This window comes from Nerophis ophidion, linkage group LG12, assembly GCF_033978795.1.
Source record: "Nerophis ophidion isolate RoL-2023_Sa linkage group LG12, RoL_Noph_v1.0, whole genome shotgun sequence".
Classification (NCBI taxonomy): domain Eukaryota; kingdom Metazoa; phylum Chordata; class Actinopteri; order Syngnathiformes; family Syngnathidae; genus Nerophis; species Nerophis ophidion.
Genome location: NC_084622.1, coordinates 8,363,095 through 8,384,789, shown reverse-complemented (window position 1 = coordinate 8,384,789; position 21,695 = coordinate 8,363,095). Strand labels below are relative to the sequence as shown.

General features: G+C 38.9%; 1 protein-coding gene across 9 annotated transcripts in view; it reads left to right on the top strand.

Annotated features, from left to right (window-relative positions):
* The window catches only part of frmd4a (FERM domain containing 4A), a 295,342-nt gene that overhangs the window by 263,995 nt on the left and 9,652 nt on the right, over positions 1-21,695 (top strand). For 5 of the 9 annotated variants that reach the window (XM_061916779.1, XM_061916777.1, XM_061916773.1 and 2 more), the window contains exons 12-18: positions 3,208-3,284; positions 7,902-8,043; positions 8,154-8,295; positions 14,067-14,203; positions 14,272-14,394; positions 18,050-18,281; positions 20,644-20,938. In XM_061916779.1, coding sequence (XP_061772763.1) covers positions 3,208-3,284; positions 7,902-8,043; positions 8,154-8,295; positions 14,067-14,203; positions 14,272-14,394; positions 18,050-18,281; positions 20,644-20,938 — 1,148 coding nt within the window. The remainder of the gene's footprint in view (positions 1-3,207; positions 3,285-7,901; positions 8,044-8,153; positions 8,296-14,066; positions 14,204-14,271; positions 14,395-18,049; positions 18,282-20,643; positions 20,939-21,695) is intronic. The other 4 variants (XM_061916776.1, XM_061916781.1, XM_061916775.1 and 1 more) reach the window with 3 other exon arrangements.

Below are 21,695 nucleotides of genomic sequence, written 5' to 3'. Positions count from 1 at the left end.
GATGAGAGCATACTTTCCTTGTCTGAGACGTCCACACTCATGCGTAGTACACTAATATTACTCGTGTAGTACACTAACATTACTCATGCAGAGTACACAAACATTACTCATGTATACTACACTAACATTACTCATGGATAGTACACCAACATTACTCATGCGTAGTGCACTATCATAACTCATGCATAGTACACTAACATTACTGATGCATAGTACACATAGATTACTCATGCATAGTACACTAACATTACTCTTGTGTAGTACACTAACATTATTCATGTATAGTACACCAACATTACTCATGCGTAGTGCACTATCATTACTAATGCATAGTACACTAACATTACTGATGCATAGTACACATAGATTACTCATACATAGTACACTAATATTACTATTAGTAGGATAGATAGATAGTACTTTATTGATTCCTTCAGGAGAGTTCTTTCAGGAAAATTAAAATTCCAGCAGCAGTGTACAGAGTTGAGATCAATTTAAATAAAAGTAAAAAGTAAATAATGGGGGTTTAAATGGAAACAAAAAAGAGAAATATTACAATGACAATAAAAACTAAAAAGCAACAATGGGAATAAAAATATAACAGTAAAATAAGAATATAACAAGACAAAGTAGGCAGTAGTGACCATGTTATGAACACGTATTGCACTGTTATTGTTTTGCATCCCCTGTCATCCTAGTACCCCTCGCCCCCCGCCCCAGAGAGGAGTTGTACAGTCTAATGGCGTGTGGGACAAATGAGTTTTTGAGTCTATTAGTCCTGCACTTTGGATGAAGCAGTCTAGAACTGAACAGGCTCCTCTGGCTGCTGATAACGCTATGCAGAGGGTGACTGGCATCATCCAGGATGCTCACTAGTTTGTCAACAGTCCTCTTCTCTGCCACCGTCACCAGTGAGTCCAGTTTCATTCCGATTGTAGAACCGGCCCGCCTGATCAGTTTCTCAAGTCTGGAGCTGTCCTTCTTAGATGTACTGCCCCCCCAGCACACTACCATGTAGAACAGAATCATGTGTTGTACACTAACAATACTCATTCATAGTACACCAACATTACTCTTGCATAATACACTAACATTACTCGTACACAGTACCCTAACATTACTCATGAGTTGTACACATAGATAACTTGTGCGTAGTACACTAACATTACTCATGCATAGTACACTAACATTACTAGTGCGTAATATAACATTAGTCATGCATAGTACACTAACATTACTTGTGCATAGTACACTAACATTAGTCGTGCATAGTACACTTACATTACTCATGCATAGTACACATAGATTACTCATACATAGGACACTAACATTACTCATGAGTAGGACACTAACTAATATTACTCATGTGTTGTACACTAACAATACTCATCCATAGTACACCAACATTACTCTTGCATAATACACTAACATTACTCGTACACAGTACACTAACATTACTCATGAGTTGTACACATAGGTAACTTGTGCGTAGTACACTAACATTACTAGTGCGTAATATAACATTTGTCATGCATAGTACACTATCATTACTCGTGCGAAGTACACTAACATCAGTCATGCATAGTACACTAACATTACTTGTGCATAGTACACTAACATTAGTCGTGCATAGTACACTTACATTACTCATGCATAGTACACATAGATTACTCATACATAGGACACTAACATTACTCATCAGTAGGACACTAACAATACTCATGAGTAGTACACTAACATTACTCATGCATAGTACACTAATATTACTCGTGCATAGTACACATAGATACTCGTACATAGTACACTAACATTACTCATTAGTAGTAGACATAGATTACTTGTGCTTAGTACACTAACATTACTCATGAATAGTACACATAGATAACTTATGCGTATTACACTAACATTACTCATGCGTACTACACTATCATTACTCATGCATAGTACACAAACATTACTGATGCATAGTACACTAACATTACTCATGCGTGGTACACTAACATTACTCGTGCATAGTACACTAACATTACTCGTGCATAGTACACTAGCATTACTCATGCATAGTACACTAACCTTACTAGTGCATAGTACACTAACATTACTCGTGCATACTACACTAACATTACTTCTGCATAGTACACTAACATTACTCATGCTTAGTGCACTATCATTACTCATGCATAGTACACTAACATTACTCATGCATAGTACACTAACATTATTTGTGCATAGTACACTAACATTACTCGTGCATAGTACACTAACATTACTCATGCATAGTACATTAGCATTACTCATGCATGGTACACTAACATTACTCATGCATAGTACACATATATTAGTCATGCATATTACACTAACATTACTGGTGCATAGTACACTAACATTACTGGTGCATAGTACACTAACGTTACTCATGCATAGTACACTAACATCAGTGGTGCACAGTACACGTACATTAGACTGTGTTTATGTCAATCCCATCACCATGTACCCCTCCTCCTTGTCCCATTTCCTATCTGTCCATTGTTGCCCAGGCTCTTGCTATATCCTGGCAACACCGAGTCTTCAAGATTGTTTACATGTTTTTTCTTTTTTTTTTAGCCTTACATTTTTAAAAATTTTTCTTCCGTGTGCGTTACAAGTTTAGGAAGTGGCACCACTAGTGTTCCAATACAGTTTGGCTGCGCTACCTCTCCCTAACGAGAAACAGACTCAGGCGGCGTGTTTATATGTGCGCCAAGCTCTGATCAAACAAAGCAAGGGCACTTGAATTGTAGGAGGTGCAGAGAGGGTACAGAACTCTTCATCACTCCTCCCCTGGACTCTCTATTTTGCACACACATACTTCTCCCAACCATCGGGCAGGAAACACAGTCCCTAAAGGATGGAGGAGGGGTCAGAAGGAAGGGAATCCTAAATGCCCCCCCTTCCAGTAATGTTACCGGAGAGGAGGAAACTTTACACACTTTCACTGAGCGCGCCTATAGATTGTGAACGGCGAGCAAGTCGACAAGGATTTAACGCACACGCTAAGGAATATATCTTTGTAATCAAGCAAAGGGATCTGCTGTAGACAGGACTATCCGTTTCTTACTTGGGGAGTTACCCTCCACTTTGTGAGCGTCTGTCTTTTCATCCACTTGAACAAAACTGTGCAGATTGTGTTTTTCTATTCAAACTATTTTTTTTTCCTTTAAACCTCAGGTGTTCCAATGGCGTCAACTGGAGAACCTTTACTTCAGAGAGAAGAAGTTCTCCGTGGAAGTTCACGACCCCAGGAGGTAGATTTATGACACAGACTGATCAATTTAACGCAATGTGGAGGCAAGGTCATCATGTACTCATTGTACTGTATTGATTGATTCAGGACTATTAAATAACACTGCTTCACAAATAATTATTTCCAGGTAATATTTAGAAGGTGGCAAAATTCCTCTAGCCTGGTAACAACTAAGGATGGGCGATCTGGTCTAAAATCTATATCTCAATGTATTTTGCAGCCCTCTGCGATAACAATATATATCATTATGTGGCATATGAATGATAAATGGAACCATTTCAAAATGAGTTAAATGTCTAAAAATTTAGTTGCTGACATATACCGTAACACAGTGGTTCTCAAATGGGGGTACGCGTACCCCTGTGGGTACTTGACATTATGCCAAGGGGTATGTGAGATTTTTTTTTAAATATTCTAAAAATAGCAGCAATTCAAAAATCCTTAATGAATATTTTTATTGAATAATACTTCAACAAAATATGAATGTAAGTTCATAAACTGTGAAAAGAAATGCAACAATGCAATTTTCAGTGTTGACAGCTAGATTTTTTGGTGGACATGTTCCATATACAGGTATATTTATTTCCTAAAGGAACTCTCCTGAAGGAATCAATAAAGTACTATCTATCTATCTATTGATGTTAAAGATGTATTTTTTGTGAAGAAAAGTTTAGAATTAAGTTCATGAATTCAGATGGATCACTATTACAATCCCCAAAGAGGGCACTTTAAGTTGATGGTTACTTCTATGTGTAGAAATCTTTATTTATAATTGAATCACTTGTTTATTTTTCAACAAATTTTTTGTTATTTTTGCATCTTTTTTTCCAAATAGTTCAAGAAAGACCACTACAAATTAGCAATATTTTGCACTGTTATACAATTTAATAAATCAGAAACTGATGACATAGTGCTGTATTTTACTTCTGTATCTCGTTTTTTCAACCAAGAATACTTAGCTCTGATTAGGGGGTACTTGAATTAAAAAAAATGTTCACAGGCCATTACTGAAAAAAGGTTGAGAACCACTGCCGTAACACATTGTGTTATTTCCAGTTGTTTTATGAAACTGACTATACATCTACTTGGTTACTCTCTGTTGTGATGTTTGTATCTACACGTCTGTTAAAATGTAATAAGCACTCAGTGTTCTGTTGTTTGGATACTTAACATTTGTTTTGGGCGATACTACAAATTTGGATAACGATCCTATACCAAGTAGTTACAGGGACATACCAATGCTGATATTGATGCCTAAAATTCTCCAGATCATTAAAATGATTTAGTTTTTTTGAAACAATCATAATCAGATACATTCACAGGTTGGCGATGTAACAATATCAATGAAATATTTTAATTATTTCCTCATTTCCTTTTTACTACATTTGCAGTACAGGCCAAAAGTTTGGACACACCTTCTCATTCAGTGTGTTTTCTTTATTTTCATAACTATTTACATTGTATATTGTCACTGAAGGCATCAAAACTATGGAAACACATAGGTGAAATAACTGAAAAATAGGTGAACTAACTGAAAACATGTTCGAGCTTCAAGAGGTAGTCACCTGAAATGGTTTATACTTCCCAGGTGTGTTTGAAACTCATCGAGAGAATGCCAAGAGTGTGCAAAGCAGTAATTGGAGAAAAGGGTGGCTATTTTGAAGAAACTAGAATATAAAACATGTTTTCAGTTATTTCGCAGTACATAACTCCACATGTGTTCATTCATAGTTTTGATGCCTTCAGTGACAATCTACAATGTAAATAGTCATGAAAATAAAGAAAACACATTGAATGAAAAGGTGTGGTCAAACTTTTGGCCTGTATTGTATATACATATATGTGTGTGTGTGTGTGTGTGTGTGTGTGTGTGTGTGTGTGTGTGTGTGTGTGTGTGTGTGTGTGTGTGTGTGTGTGTGTGTGTGTGTGTGTGTGTATATATATAGATATGAATATATATATATGAATATCTATATATATATATATATATATATATATATATATATATATATATATATATATATATATATATATATATATGAATGTGTATACATATATATATATATATATATATATATACATCAATGTATATATACATACATACACATAGAGAGAGACATAACAGGAAGTGCACACAGGCATATTTGGCACGCTCTAAAAATGTATAATCTAAAAATTAGAAAATAGAGGGGTTCGCAAATAAAGGTTCCACTGTATTTAAAGTTCCGGGCACTTCATTCTGTCTGGAATTTATACATTTCTGTTAAACGATTAACTGAAGCAGTTTAATCGTTACATCCCTAGAATATGTATGGGTACGATCTGTATTTGTATGTATCTGCCCACCCCTGTTTATCTTCAAGAACTCAAGCTTAGCTGCTAGCTTTGATTTCTTGTATCCTTCTACGATGTGTAGTATATTCCTTATCCGCCATGTATAATGATATCTGTAAGAAACACAGTTTATTTGCCTCTAAGGAGGCGAGGATTAGTGATTTCGAAGCTGCACTAGCTCACTAGACATGACACTACTTTGCGCTGAGGACGCTTTTGTCTGCTTGTCGCTGTCAAATGTGAAGAGAATGATATTTATATCGCGCTTTCCTCTCAAGACTCGAATTTCTTTACATAGTCAAAGTGTCTTGTCCAAGGACACAACGGCATTTACGAAAAGCTGCTGCGACCAAATATGCCACGCCACCCCTGCTAAGGACACAGCGCGAATGGGTCGGCAATATGCATTATTACGATATATTAAAAACTCTATCATCTGCCAAATGGATATAATTTATATTGTTTATATCAGAACCAAAATATTACACTATGTTGCACAACAGTACAATAAAACATTTTCCTTGTCCTTTTCATCAGATGTTGTCATGATGTGAATCCACAAGGCTCTAATTCATGAGTGTCCAACCCTGGCCCGCGGGCCAAATTTGGCCTGCTGTCTAATTTCACATGGCCCTTGAGGCAATATCAAATTAACATTAGGGCTGGCTTGCTGGTATTATACAGTGGCGCCGCCGCCGTAACACCGCATTCACCGTTCATACTCATACTTGCCAACCCTCCCGATTTTCCCGGGAGACTCCCGAAGTTCAGTGCCCCTCCCGAAAATCTCCCGGGGCAACCATCCTCCGAATTTCCACCCGGACAACAATATTGAGGGTGTGCCTTAAAAGCACTGCCTTTAGCGTCCTCTACAACCTGTCCTCACGTCCGCTTTTCCTCCATACAAACGGCCTGCTGGCCAAGTCACATAATATATGCGGCTTGTACACACACATAAGTGAATGCAAGGCATACTCGGTCAACAGCCATACAGGTCACACTGAGGGTGGCCGTATAAACAACTTTAACACTGTTACAAATATGCGCCACACTGTGAACCCGCACCAAACAAGAATGACAAACACATTTCGGGAGAACATCCGCACCGTAACACAACATAAACACAACAGAACAAATACCCAGAACCTCTTGCAGCACTAACTCTTCCGGGACACTACAATATACACCCCCACTACCACCAAACCCCGCCCCCCCAACCCCGCCCACCTCATTTTTATTTTATTTTCCAATGTATTAGCCTGTGGAAAAAGTTAATGTTGATATTCACCTCAGAAGTCTGCAAAAAGAAAAGAGGCATTCATTTTTTAATTTATATTTTATTTAATATACCATTGATGTTTTTTTGTTTGGTTTTTTTAAGTTGATTTTGCACTATTAAGTTATATAAGCGTTGATTGTTCCATATTCAGTGTTAAAGGAAATAAGTGGAGCAAACTGAGCAATATTTAAAGTTTTATTCATGCACTTTCTCTTGCTATTTGCTGTTATTTTATTTTCAAATGTATTATTAGCCTTTGGAAAAAGTTTATTTTGACGTTTACCTCAGAAGGCTGCAAATAGAAAAGAGGCATTCAATTTGTATTTAAATTGTATTTGATATGCAATTGATATTTTTTAATTATTATTGTTATTAATTTATACTCGATTTTGCATGTGACTATAAAGTTATATAAGCCTTGCTTGTTCAATATTCAATGCAAAACTTGTTTGGGTCCCTGTTAAAAGGTTAATTTGTTCAACCTTGTCCCGAGGCTTTGTTCAGTTTTAAATTTTGGCCCACTCTGTACTTGAGTTTGACACCCCTACTCTTAATTCTTTTGTCAAAATAATAACACGGAAACAAGTAATTGCCAAAAAACTCTCACTAATATCCCACACAGAAATCTCACGTTGGTAGGATGGGGCTGTTTTGGAGCAAAAGTGACCTCCCCTGTATTTATTTAACCTGGCTCCATATGTGGAGTGTACCCGTGCAGGAAAAACAGTCATTCAGGGTGAAACGGCGAGCAGCGGTGTTTTCTTTGAAAGGAGTTGTCATTAGTGTGAGCTGGCCATGAGTGTGTGTTTAAATAAGGATGAGCAAACAGGGCAGCATCGTGTGTGGCTGTGCGGAAATAAGCTCACCAGCCTCTAATACGTGCCTCTTCATTCCACTTTATTGCCAGCAAAGCGGTGCTACGATATTCGGGAGTGTTTTATTGGTGTTTTGGATCTTTTATTTGCATTCAGTGTGTATAAAGAGGCCTTGTGTTCGCTTCTACTGTAGGGCGTCTGTGACACGGAGGACGTTTGGTCATAGTGGCATCGCTGTGCACACCTGGTACGCCTGTCCAGCCCTCATCAAGTCCATCTGGGCCATGGCCATAAGCCAGCACCAGTTCTATCTGGACCGCAAGCAGAGCAAGGTCAGTCATCAGACCCCCACCCCACACACACACACACGTGCATGCATCATTAGAAGTGATGGTTGAGATGCGAGCGCCTAATGACGTGCTCTTTTTGTGTGTGTGTCCAGTCAAAGATCCATGCCGCACGCAGTCTGAGTGAGATTGCCATCGACCTCACCGAAACGGGAACGCTGAAAACCTCCAAACTGGCCAACATGGGCAGCAAAGGGAAAATTATCAGCGGGAGCAGTGGCAGCCTACTCTCGTCAGGTCAGTACACAAAAGTATGTGAGAGTATTAAAAACCAAGATACTGATGCAAGAAGGAGAGAAAGGCGACTGATATGCGAGTATACGTGAGTATACTCACTCATGTGAGTACTTCATACCAAGTGCAGGACTAATAGACTAAAAAACTCCTTTGTCCCACACGCCTTTAGACTGTACAACTCCTCTCTTGGGGGAGGAGGGTACTAGGATGCAAAACAATAACAGTGCAATACTTTTTCATAACATGGCCACTACTGCCTAGTTTCTCTTGTTATATTCTTATTTTACTGTTACCATATTTTTCGGACTATAAGTCACAGTTTTTTTCATAGTTTGGCCGGGGGTGCGACTTATACACAGGAGCGACTTATGTATGAAATTCTTAACACATTACCGTAAAATATCAATAATATTATTTAGCTCATTCACGTAAGAGACTAGACGTATAAGATTTCATGGGATTTAGCAATTAGGAGTGACAGATTGTTTGGTAAACGTACAGCATGTTATATATGTTATAGTTATTTGAATGACTCTTACCATAATATGTTACGTTAACATACCAGGCACCTTCACAGTTGGTTATTTATGCGTCATATAAGGTACACTTATTCAGCCTGTTGTTCACTATTCTTTATTTATTTTAAATTGCCTTTCAAATGTCTATTCTTGGTGTTGGGTTTTATTAAATAAATTTCCCCCAAAAATGCGACTTACTATACTCCAGTGCGACTTATATATGTTTTTTTTTTTAATCATTTATTATGCATTTTCGTCGGGTGCGATTTATACTCCGGAGAGACTTATACTCCGAAAAAATATGTATACTTTTATTGTCATTGTTGCTTTTTATTTATTTTTTCTATTTTGTTTCCTTTTATTCCAGCATTATTTACTTTTTACTTTTTAAATTCGATCTAAATTCTGTACACTGCTGCTGGAATTTTAATTTTCCTGTGGGAACTCTCCTGAAGGAATCAATAAAGTGCCGTATTTTTCGGAGTATAAATCGCACCGGATTATAAATTCCACCTGCCGAAAATGCGTAATAAAGAAGGAAAAAAACATGCATAAGTCGCATTTTTGGGGGAAATTTTTTGATAAAACCCAACACCAAGTATAGACATCTGAAAGGCAATTTAAAATAAATAAAGAATAGTGAACAACAGGCTGAATAAGTGTACGTTATTTGACGCATAAATAACCAACTGTGAACGTAACATATTATGGTAAGAGTCATTCAAATAACTATAACATATAGAACATGCTATACGTTTACCAAACAATCTGTCACTCGTAATTGCTAAATCCCATGAAATCTTATACGTCTAGTCTCTTACGTGAGTGAGCTAAATAATATTATTTGATATTTTACGGTAACGTTTTAATAATTTCAAACATAAGTCGCTCCTGAGTATAAGTCGCACCCCCGGCCAAACTATGAAAAAAAACTGCGACTTATAGTCCGAAAAATACAATACTATTTATCTATCTATCTACAGTGGTATTGCTGTAGGGCAGGGGAGTCCATTACATTGAATGCGAGCTACCGGTCAATGGTAGAGGGTGTCAGTCGATCACCAGCCAGGTATTAAAAAAATAGACCTAAAAATGAGCGATCCTTAATCTTCACTAGGACGTCACTTTTGTCACTTGATTGATATTCACGGCACCAGCGGGTCTTGTAGGACAATGCGGGCTGCTGCGAGCTCAGTATTAAGAAAAAATGACAGACTGGAAGGCAAGAAACACTTTTTACTTTATTTTTCGGATTATAAATTCTCCAGAGTATAAATCGCACCTGCCGAAAATGCATAATAAAGAAGGAAAAAAAACGTATATAAGTCGCCTTAAAGTATAAGTTACATTTTTGGGGGAAATTTATTTGATAAAATCCAACACCAAGAATAGACATTTGAAAGGAAATTTAAAATAAATAAAGGATAGTGAACAACAGGCTGAATAAGTGTACGTTATATGACGCATAAATAACCAACTGAGAAGGTGCCTGGTATGTTAACGTAACATATTATGGTAAGAGTCATTCAAATAACTATAGCATATAGAACATGCTATATGTTTACCAAACAATCTGTCACGCTGATATACGCCTTGTCTCTTACATGAATGAGATGAATAATATTATTTGATATTTTACGGTAATGTGTTAATGATTTCACACATAAGGTGCTCCTGAGTATAAGTCGCACCCCCGGCCAAACTATGAAAAAAACTGCGACTTATAGTCCGAAAAATACAGTATTTCAACAGACTCTCGCGCCATACCTGCCGTCAAAACTCTAAAGACTGACCGCACAGTTCATGTTCTTCACAACAAAAGCGCTGCTTCATCCTCCCTGCGCTAACAAAATAGAAGTCTCAGAAAGTTGGCGTGCACAAGGTAGCAAGCTACGGGGTTTGCCGTCAATGTATTTATTGTAAAGTGTATAAAATGAGTATGGAAGCTGGACAAATAAGATGCCAAAAAGCAACCACTTTCATGTGGTATTGGACAGAAAGGAGGACTTTTTTTCCTCCTCCATTAGAAAATGTGGACGTTATCATCACTATTGTCTGATTCCAATCGATGCAAGTCATCAGAATCAGGTAATACACCAACTAATATTCTTGTCTTCATGAAAGAAATTAATCTGTATGTGTTAAACATGCTTGTATTATCATTAAACACTAGAGATGTCCGATAATGGCTTTTTTGCTGATATCCGATATTGTCCAACTCTTAACTACCAATACCGATATCAACCGATACCGATATATACCATTGTGGATTTAACACATTATTATCCCAAATGTTGTTGTATTGCCCAGCTGGATGCATTAAACAATGTAACAAGGTTTTCCAATAAATCAACTCAAGTTGTGGAAAAAATGCCAACATGGCACTGCCATATTTATTATTGAAGTCACAAAGTGTATTATTTTTTTTAACATGCCTCTGAACATGGAATTTGGGACATGCTGTTCCTGAGAGAGCATGAGGTGGTTGAGGTGGGGGGTAGAGGTAGCGGGGGGTGTATATTGTAGCGTCCCGGAAGAGTTAGTGCTGCAAGGGGTTCTGGGTATTTCTTTTGTTGTGTTTATGTTGTGTTACGGTGCAGATGTTCTCCCGTAATGTGTTTATCATTCTTGTTTGGTGTGGGTTCACAGTGTGGCGCATATTTGTAACCGTGTTATAGTTGTTTATTCTGCCAACCTCAGTGTGACCTATGTGGCTGTTGAACAAGTATGCGTGCATTCACTTGTGTGTGTGTAAAGCCATAGGTATTATATGATAGGACCGGCACGCAAAGGCAGTGCGTTCAAGGTTTATTGGCGCTCTGTACTCCTCCCTACGTTTGTGTACCACTCCGTACAGCGGCGTTTTAAAAAGTCATAAATTTTACCTTTTGAAACCGATACCGATCTTTCCCGAACCGATACCGATAATTTCCGATATTACATTTTTAAAGCATTTATCGGCCGATAATATCGGCAGCCCGATATAAACGGACATCTCTATTAAACACCTTTAACTTGTTAACAAAAATGTCTCTTTAAAACTGTAAATAAATAAATATAAATTATATGCAGTATATGAATGAGATAGATCCCTTCCACTTGGCCTTCAGAAAAAGTGTGGGGCCCCGCTGCTTTAGGGCGTTGGTTGACGACTGACTGGATGGACAGAAACAGCTGTCGACGGCAGCAATTGTGCATGCCGAGTGTTCTCGCAAGCATTATGTACACATCACATCCCCTTCTCTCCATGTTGCATCCTCCAAAGTCCCTGGCCTCTAAATTTAGTGGTGGTGGGAATGAAAAGTTGAGGAGGTCAAAGGACAGCTTTTGAATGGCATTTTTAAACAATGTTGATGTAAGCTGAACAAGTTAGGCGAGTGACAAGATGATTAGAGTCGAGTGTAAAACCTCTTGAACCAGTTTGTTGAAAGTAATAATGGTTACCATACTATTATGGCGTGGATTTTTCAACATACATACAATTATACCATCCTTGAGTCTCCACCCTACTCTTCTGCTCCTCCCTATATCATACCGTTTGTTTACTCGTCATTTGTTCCACAACCTACTGCTCATTGGAAGCAGAAAGTTGTCTTTGATACTAATTGATACTGATGCAGTTTTACTAAGGCCCCTTTTCCACTGCACTTTATCTACTCAGCTCAGGACAGCAGGTAATACCAGTTATCTATGCTAATACCTGACAAAAACAAATACTAATGCTTAGGGATGTACAGTGCAGGCCAAAAGTTGGGACACACCTTTTTATTCAATGCGTTTTCTTTATATTCATGACTATTTACATTGTAGATTGTCACTGAAGACATCCAAACTATGAATGGACACAAGTGGAGTTATTTAACTAACCAAAAAAAGTGAAATAACTGAAACCATGTTTTATATTCTCGTTTCTTCAAAATAGCCACCCTTTTTTTATGACTACTGTTTTGCACACTCTTGGCAATCTCTTCATGAGCTTCAAGAGGTAGTCACCTGAAATGGTTTTCCAACAGTCTTGAAGGAGTTAGCTCATCGAGAGAATTTCAAGAGTGTGCAAAACAGTAATTGATAATAGTAGCGATAAGAGTACCAATGAATATTGATATCGATAAAGAATATCGATATGCATTTGGGCAGGGCAATACGGCCTTTTATTAATATCTCAATATTTTTTAGCCGTGTCACGATACACGATATATATCTCCATATTTTGCCTTAGCCTTGAATTAACACTTGATGCATATAATCACAGCAGTATGATGATTTAAAGTGTCTACATTAAAAACATTCTTGTTCATACTGCAATAATTTATGCTCATTTTAAACTTTCATGCAGAGAGGGAAACCACAATTAAGTAAATTTACCAATTCTGTATTTATTAAACAGTTATTAAGCAGTGGCACAAACATTCATGTCATTTCAAAACAGAAAGTGTAAGATGGTCAGAGACATTTTAAAACAAGCTATGAGTGCACTTTTGTGCATGATGTCACTAAGATGACGTATCAAAACACTAAATTAAAGTGCACTTTTTGTACAGAATAGTTAAAAACAAATAAAATGCACTTTCGTGCATGATGTCACACAAGATTTTTAAGTAACTGTTAAATAAAAATGAGCTGCATAATAGGAAGTCAAATGGTTTATGTCCTGTTCTATTTGGTAGGTTCCTGCAAACGTTATCTCCTTCTGTTGTTGACTATTTTTTTCATCCGGTGTTGATCTGGAAATGGTTGCTTTGGCATTTTGTGCGCAATGTTTGTGTGAGCTTGAAAGAGGTCACTTTAAATACGTATTCAATCTGGCAGCTGTGAAGTGAAAGCTCTACTTAAGCAAAGTGCGTTTGTTAATGGCTAAACTATACATCAGCAGTCAACAAAGCAACATTTAGTGAATTAAAGCGATATGTTTTTCTTTTCACATGACCATTCTGCTGCAACTTTCACAGCAGGTGAGCCTTTATTTGTTCCTCTCAGAGAGCAACAGTGAGTGTATAGTTTGTCTTACCTCAGGACCTTTGGAATTGTTGCCTCACCAACTTTGTCCTCCACTGCCCCCCACTCTTCCTTGAAACAAACCGCTTTGTTCTCGAAACGTTCCATTCACTTCCCTGTAAACATCCTGCGAGGCCTGTGCAGGTGCATGAACAATCTGTCCGAGTTTTCCCCTCAGCAGCCCGCCTCAAAAAAGGCCAAAACCCCCACAACTGCAAACACTAACATGCTCCTGACCACTGTGCTCTTTGCACCCTGCAGGCTCTCAGGAATCAGACAGCTCCCAAACAGCCAAGAAGGACATGCTGACAGCACTGAGGGCCCGGCAGGATGCTCTGGAGGAAACGCTGAGGCAGAGACTAGAGGAATTAAAGAGCATTTGCATCAGAGAGGCTGTATGAGAAAACACGAGCAATTTAACCACGGCACTTTTTATATCTTATTATTGAACGTATCGTTGCAGGAACTGACAGGGAAACTTCCTAAGGAATATCCTCTAGATCCAGGAGAGGAACCCCCTACAGTGAGGCGGAAGATCGGTACCGCCTTCAAACTGGATGAGAAGAAAATTCTTCCTAAGGGGGAGGTGAATCTGAAGCTCTTTGATTATACATTTAAGTCATGTTATGGGGACTTAATGCAAAACCAACTTTTCTTACCTATTAGTGCCTGTTGTTGTGTATTAGGTGTAGAGCTGGGTGATACAGCCTTTTATTAATATCTCGATATTTTTAGGCCATGCCACGATACACGATATATATCTCCATATTTTGCCTTAGAATGAACACTTGATGCATATAATCACAGCAGTATGATAATTCTGTGTCTACATTAAAACATTCTTCTTCATACTGCATTAACATATGCTCATTTTAAACTTTCATTCAGAGGAAAGTCACAACTAAGTCAATTGACCAAAACTGTATTTATTAAACATTTATTAAGCAGTGGCACAAACATTCATGTCATTTCAAAACAGAAATTTCAAGATTGTCAGAGACATTTTAAAACAATCTATGAGTGCACTTTTGTGCATGGTATCACTAAGATGACTTATCAAAAGAACACTAAATTAAAGTGCACTTTTTGTACAGAATGCCACTACAATATTTTAAAACAAATAAAGTGCACTTTTGTGCATGATGTCACATAAGATATTTCAATAAATGTCAAATAAAAATGAGCTGCATTATAGGAAATCAAATAGTATATATCCTTCGTTATGTGGTAGGTTCCTGCGGACGTTATTTCGTTCTGTTATTGACAATTTTTTTCATACGGTGTTGATCTAGAAATAGTTGCTTCTGCAATTTGTTGGTGTGGCACCGAACGGAGATGTTGATATGCGGTTTCAAGCACTCTTCATTCTCTAGCGGGTGACTTTTCAAATGATGCTACATTTGCCGTGGTGGTTATTTTTGTAGCAACGCTTTTGCCGCATAATTGTTCAACCTCTTTCCGCTTGAAACCAAACCACCGCCAGACGATGCACACGAATATCTCGATATACTCATTTTCTATATCGCGCAGAGACAAACCCGCGATATATCGAGTATGTCAATACTGTATATCGCCCATACATTGCGAAAATAACATTATTCTCTGTGTGTCGGCTAAATACAAATATATTCCACTACCCCAAACAATTATTTTTTCAAAACCTGCAGTGAAGAGAAAGGTTAGTGATGAGCAAAGAGCAATTACAGAAAAAGTGGGAGATGCACTATTTCTTGTTGAGCACAGGGGGACTCTGACGTGTCTTATTTGCACAGAGAAAGTTGCGGTGCACAAGGAATACAATTTGAAACGTCATACAACTTGACATGCTGACGAGGATGCAAAAAAAATTTTTAAGAAATCTTTTCTTGCGGCCCAGCCTCACCCAGACTCTGCATCCAGTGGCCCCCAGGTAAACTGAGTTCAGACCGCTGCCGTAGACTGAGTTTTGAAAGTAGAAAAGAAAAAAATTATTTTAATATTAATATTAATGATATATCAACATTGTGTGGAAGTCTGGGACAGTGCTGAGGGAGTGGCAGACTGGGGTGGTGGTTCCCCTATTCAAAAAGGGGGACCAGAGGGTGTGTGCTAATTACAGGGGTATCACACTACTCAGCCTCCCTGGGAAAGTTTACGCCAAGGTACTGGAAAGGAGGGTCCGGCCGATAGTCGAACCTCAGATTCAAGAGGAGCAATGTGGATTCTGTCCTGGTCGTGGAACAACTGACCAGCTCTTTACTCTTGCGGGAATCCTGGAGAAGGCCTGGGAGTATGCCTATCCAGTCTACATGTGCTTTGTAGATTTGGAGAAGGCGTATGACAGTGTCCCCCGGGAGATCTTGTGGGAGGTGCTGAGGGAGTACGGGGTGAGGGAAACCCTGCTGAGGGCCATCCAATCTCTGTACAACCAAAGCAAGAGTTGTGTCCGGGTGCTTGGATGTAAGTCGGATCCGTTTCCAGTGGGGGTTGGTCTCTTCCAGGGCTGCGCTCTGTCACCTATCCTGTTTGTGACTTTCATGGACAGGATTTCTAGGCAATGTCGTGACCATGGCAGAGAGGGTATACGTCTCGGAGGGCTAAAGGTTGCGTCACTGCTTTTTGCAGATGATGTGGTCCTAATGGCACCTTCGGTTCGTGACCTTCAGCTCTCACGGTTCGCAGCCGAGTGTTCAGCGGCTGGAATGAGGATCAGTCTCCAAATCGGAGGCCATGGTTCTCAGCAGGAAACCGATGGTTTGTACAGTTCAGGTAGAGAAAGAGACTCTGTCTCAGATGGAGGAGTTTAAGTATCTCTCGGGGTCTTGTTTACGAGTGAGGGAAAGATGGAGAAGGAAATCAGCCGAAGAATCGGAGCAGCTGGGGCAGTATTGCAGTCTCTGCCGCACTGTTGTGACGAAACGAGAGCTGAGCCAGAAGGCAAAGCTCTCGGTCTACCGAGCTATCTACATTCCTACTCTCACCTATGGTCAGGAGGTGTGGGTCATGACCAAAAGAGTAAGATTGCGGATACAAGCGGCCGAAATTAGTTTTCTCAGAAGGGTGGCTGGCATCTCCCTTAGAGATAGGGTGAGAAGTTCAGTCACCCGAGAGAGATTTAGAGTAGAGCCGCTGCTCCTTCGCTTGGAAAGGAGCCAACTTAGGTGGTTCGGGCATCTCGTGCAGATGCCTCACGAGCGTCTCCCTAGGGAGTTCCTCGTTGCACGTCCCACTGGGAGGAGTACCCGCGGCAGGCCTAGGACCAGATGGGGGATTACATTTCCTCTCTGGCCTGGGAACCCTTCGGGATCCCCCAGGAGGAAGTTGCTAATGTTGCTCTGGAGAGGGAAGTCTGGAGGTCTCTGCTGGAGCTGTTGTCCCTGCGATCCCATTCCGGATAAGCGGTTGAAGATGGACGGATGGACAATGAAATGACCCCTTTAAGATGGTGCACCCCATTGACCGAGTTAGTTGTGCTACATCTTTCTTGTACCACCTTTTCATGTGCCACGGTTGCATTTCATTCAGAGCCGCGGCACTTCTAAAAATAGTGTGGCAGGGTTCTCTTGTCAGGAAGTGGTCGTTTTTGCACGTCTGCATCTGTACAAGCATGGGTGTCCGTCACAGACGTTGTATGCTTTGAAAAGATTCCAGGGACTCTTATCACAAACCTGACAGGGCCGGCGGAACATTGAACACTCATTCACACACAACACTGCACTGTGCAGATGTTCGTGAGAGAGATTCCTAAAGACTGAGGTAGTCCACTCAGAAGTGAATGCAACGTGAAAAGACATGATATGAAAACAGAACTGTTGTAGTACTAAAAATATGTTACACAGTACAGTGCAATGCCCTCCTAATCAGTGCATACTTGTTAATATACTTGCACCAGGATTGAGATGTTTTGACAGAGTGATCGCAGCTTGACAAATCCCAGAGGAAGTCTCATAAAAATAAGGGGTTTATATGGACGCGATTCTGTTATTATTGGATTGGTTGAGTGTTTCTATAAGGAGTCTTCAGCGGTGAGAAAATCTGCTGCAACAAAGCTAAATTGTTTCTGCAGTGTGCTTTCTCTGGCAATGCGTGTCCACATGTGTGTCCACCCAAATAGGAAACACGGGAGAATTACAGTGTCTGTGAAGTAACCTTGTTGCTTTTGGATCAGGAGGAGGTAACTCGATGAAGCGGGTTGTCTTTGCCTGTGTTGTTGTCAGGAGGATTGTTTGGCTCATGCATGCACATACGTGTGTTTGTCCTAGGAAGAGGAGCTGGAGCGCTTGGAGCGGGAGTTCGCCATTCAGTCCCAGATCACCGAGGCAGCCAGGCGCCTTGCCAGCGATCCTCACGTCAGCAGCAAGAAGTTGAAGAAGCAAAGGAAGACGTCTTATCTGAACGCGCTGAGGAAGCTTCAGGAAATTGAGAACTCTATCAATGAATACCGGGTTCGCTCTGGGAAGAAGCCGACACAGAGGGCATCGCTTATAATAGAAGGTACCAGTATATTAAAGTGACGCTATTAGACGTCATATTTTGTCCTTTTGGATAAAGAAAAGAGTTGCGAAACATTTCAACATGGACTGTAAATAATTAACGAGATTGCATGGATTTGGCTAGAATGATTTCTAAGTCGATGAATTCCATGAAGGACAAACACAACTGAGCGATATACTAATAGACACCCGGGACCTCATTTATAAAAACTGGATAGATTCCAACGTAAACATTGAGACTTCAGAATGTACGTATACACACAAAAATCTGGTTTAAAAAGCCATACTGCACACGTTTGTAAGCACTCTTCTCACTATAAAGCACACCTGCAGTGAATTGCGCACAGAAGAATTCCTTCCTACAATCATACATTAAGGGGCATGCTAATTAGCTCATGAATATGGTGATGATCTAAAGCAGGGGTCCCCAAACTTTTTCCCCGTGACTGCGTGGGTTCCCTCCAGGTACTCTGGTTTACTCCCACTTCCAAAGACATGCACCGGGGGATAGGTTGATTGGCAACACAAAATGGTCCCTAGTGTGTGAATGTAAGTGTAAATGTTGTCTGTCTATTTGTGTTGGCCCTGTGATGAGGGGTCGACTTGTCCAGGGTGCACCCCGCCTTCCGTCCGATTGTAGCTGAGATAGGCACCAGCGCCCCCCACGACCCCAAAAGGGAATTAGCGGTAGAAAATGGATGGATATACATATATATATATATATATATATATATATATATATATATATATATATATATATATATATATATATGTGTGTGTATATATATGTATATATGTATGTGTGTATATATATGTATATGTATGTGTGTGTGTATATATATGTATATATGTATGTGTGTGTATATATATGTATATGTATGTGTGTGTATATATATGTATGTGTATATGTATGTATATATATATATATATATATAGATATATACATATATGTATGTATGTATGTATGTGTATATGTATGTATGTATGTATGTATGTGTATATGTATGTATATATATATGTATGTGTGTATATGTATGTATATATATATATATATATATATGCATGTATGTATATATGTGTAAGTATATATATATATATATATATATATTCCGAGCGCGATGAAGTCACGTTACTGATAGGGAAATGCATTTTTAGACGATATGATTTGCCTGAACAGCTAGGAGACTCAGAGAGTAACAAGCGGTAGAAAATGGATTAGAAAGGACAAAATCAAAATATATTTTTTTTTTAAATTGGAACTTCCCGCAGGCCGGATTTTGGACACTGGGGGGGCGGATCCGGCCCGCGGGCCGTAGTTTGGGGACCTCTGATCTATAGACTCATGTAAGACAGACGGCGACTCAAAAGAAGCGGCACTTTCAGATTGATGCTGATCACGTCGAGGACTACAACAAGATCATGTTAGGAAGGCTAAGTAACATATCTTAAAAAAAAAAATAAAAAAAATGTGGGAATTTAAATTTCAGAATTTGACCATTCACGCGACTGATAACTGTTGCTGACATGAAGAAAAACATGTTCACATTTTAGCATTCTGTTTGCCAATACTTTTTCCAAATAATTTTTTATGATTTATATATGGCTAATTTGTCAAATAATGCAAAGCAGACCTTTTGTGTAATGATGATGGCGTTTGAGCCAAACAGTGTTATAAACTACCAAAGTTTAAATGTATTGAAACAAGTTAAACGTAATCATTCCTAATTTCATGAAAAAATATTGTGATACAATCCATATTTTTTAGTGTTTAGTTTAGTAAAAAAATACTTTAAATTGTTTGGCCACACACAAGATCAAAAACACATTTATACATTTTGATCATTCAATTAAAAATAATATCAAAAAATATAGATTTCAACCATAATGAAAGGAATGCTTATACATTGTGAAATACAGTACAGACCAAAAGTTTGGACACACCTTTTAATTTCAATGGGATTTCTTTATTTTCATGACTATTTACATTGTAGAAATTCTCAAAATAGTAACAAATGTGTTTGTGAAGTGAAGTGAAGTGAATTATATTTATATAGCGCTTTTCTCCAGTGACTCAAAGCGCTTTACATAGTGAAAACCCAATATCTAAGTTACATTTAAACCAGTGTGGGTGGGCACTGGGAGCAGTGTCTTGGCCAAGGACACAACGGCAGTGACTAGGATGGCGGAAGTGGGGATCGAACCTGGAACCCTCAAGGTGCTGTGGTAAAACAAATAAACTTCTTTTTTTTTGCAACGTGCTTTTAAAGGTTTGTTGTAAGCCACCAATAACAATGAAAAATGGGCCTATAAATAACTGATGGTTGCATCATATTTTGATCCCTTCTTATCTTTCTGTCCTGCAGAGGCTAACATTGGCTCAGAAGACAGTTCGCTGTCTGACGCTCTGGTCCTGGATGACGATGATCCTCAAGTTACCGGTACCCCCAACTTCTCCCCGATGGCTTCGCCTCACAAAGGCCTTCCCCCGAGGCCACCGTCTCACAGTCGTCCCCCACCGCCGCAATCCCTGGATGGACTGCGGCACCTGCACTATGCACGCACGGATTACGATAAATCGCCGATCAAACCTAAAATGTGGAGTGAGTCCTCACTGGATGAACCTTATGAAAAGGTCAAGAAGCGCTCCTCTCACTCCAGGTAGGACTGTTTTTTACAATTGATTGATTGATTGATACTTTTATTAGTAGATTGCACAGTACAGTACATATTCCGTACAATTGACCACTAAATGGTAACACCCGAATAAGTTTTTCAACTTGTTTAAGTCGGGGTCCACGTTAATCAATTCATGGTAAACGCATTTAGTTTAAAGGGGAACTGCACTTTTTGGGGAATTTTGCCTGTCATTCATAATAATACTTTAGTATATGTTTTTCTCTTTATGCATTCTAAATCGTAAATAAACATTAGCAAAAGTCAGCTAACAATGGAAGTAACAGGAGTCGCTCTTTTACACCTATACAGCGCTCTAAAAGTTTTTATATACATTACATGCAAAATGTTTGGACTCACCTTCTCAGTCAATGCGTTTTCTTTATTTTCATGACTATTTACATTGTAGATTTTCACTGAAGGTTTCAAAACTATGTATGAATATATGTGGAGTAGGTGAAACAACTGAAAACATGTTTTTATATTCTAATTTCTTAAAAATAGCCCCCCTTTGCTCCGATTACTGCTTTGCACACTGTCGGCATTCTCTGAATGAGCTTCGAGCACACCTGTGAAGTGAAAATCATTTCAAGTGACTAGAGCAAAGGTTGGCTATTTTGAAGAAACTAGAATACAAAACATTTTCAGTTATTTCACCTTTTTTATTAACTTGTGTTCATTCATAGTTAAGATGCCTGCAGTGACAATCTACAATGTAAATAGTCATGAAAATAAATAAAAC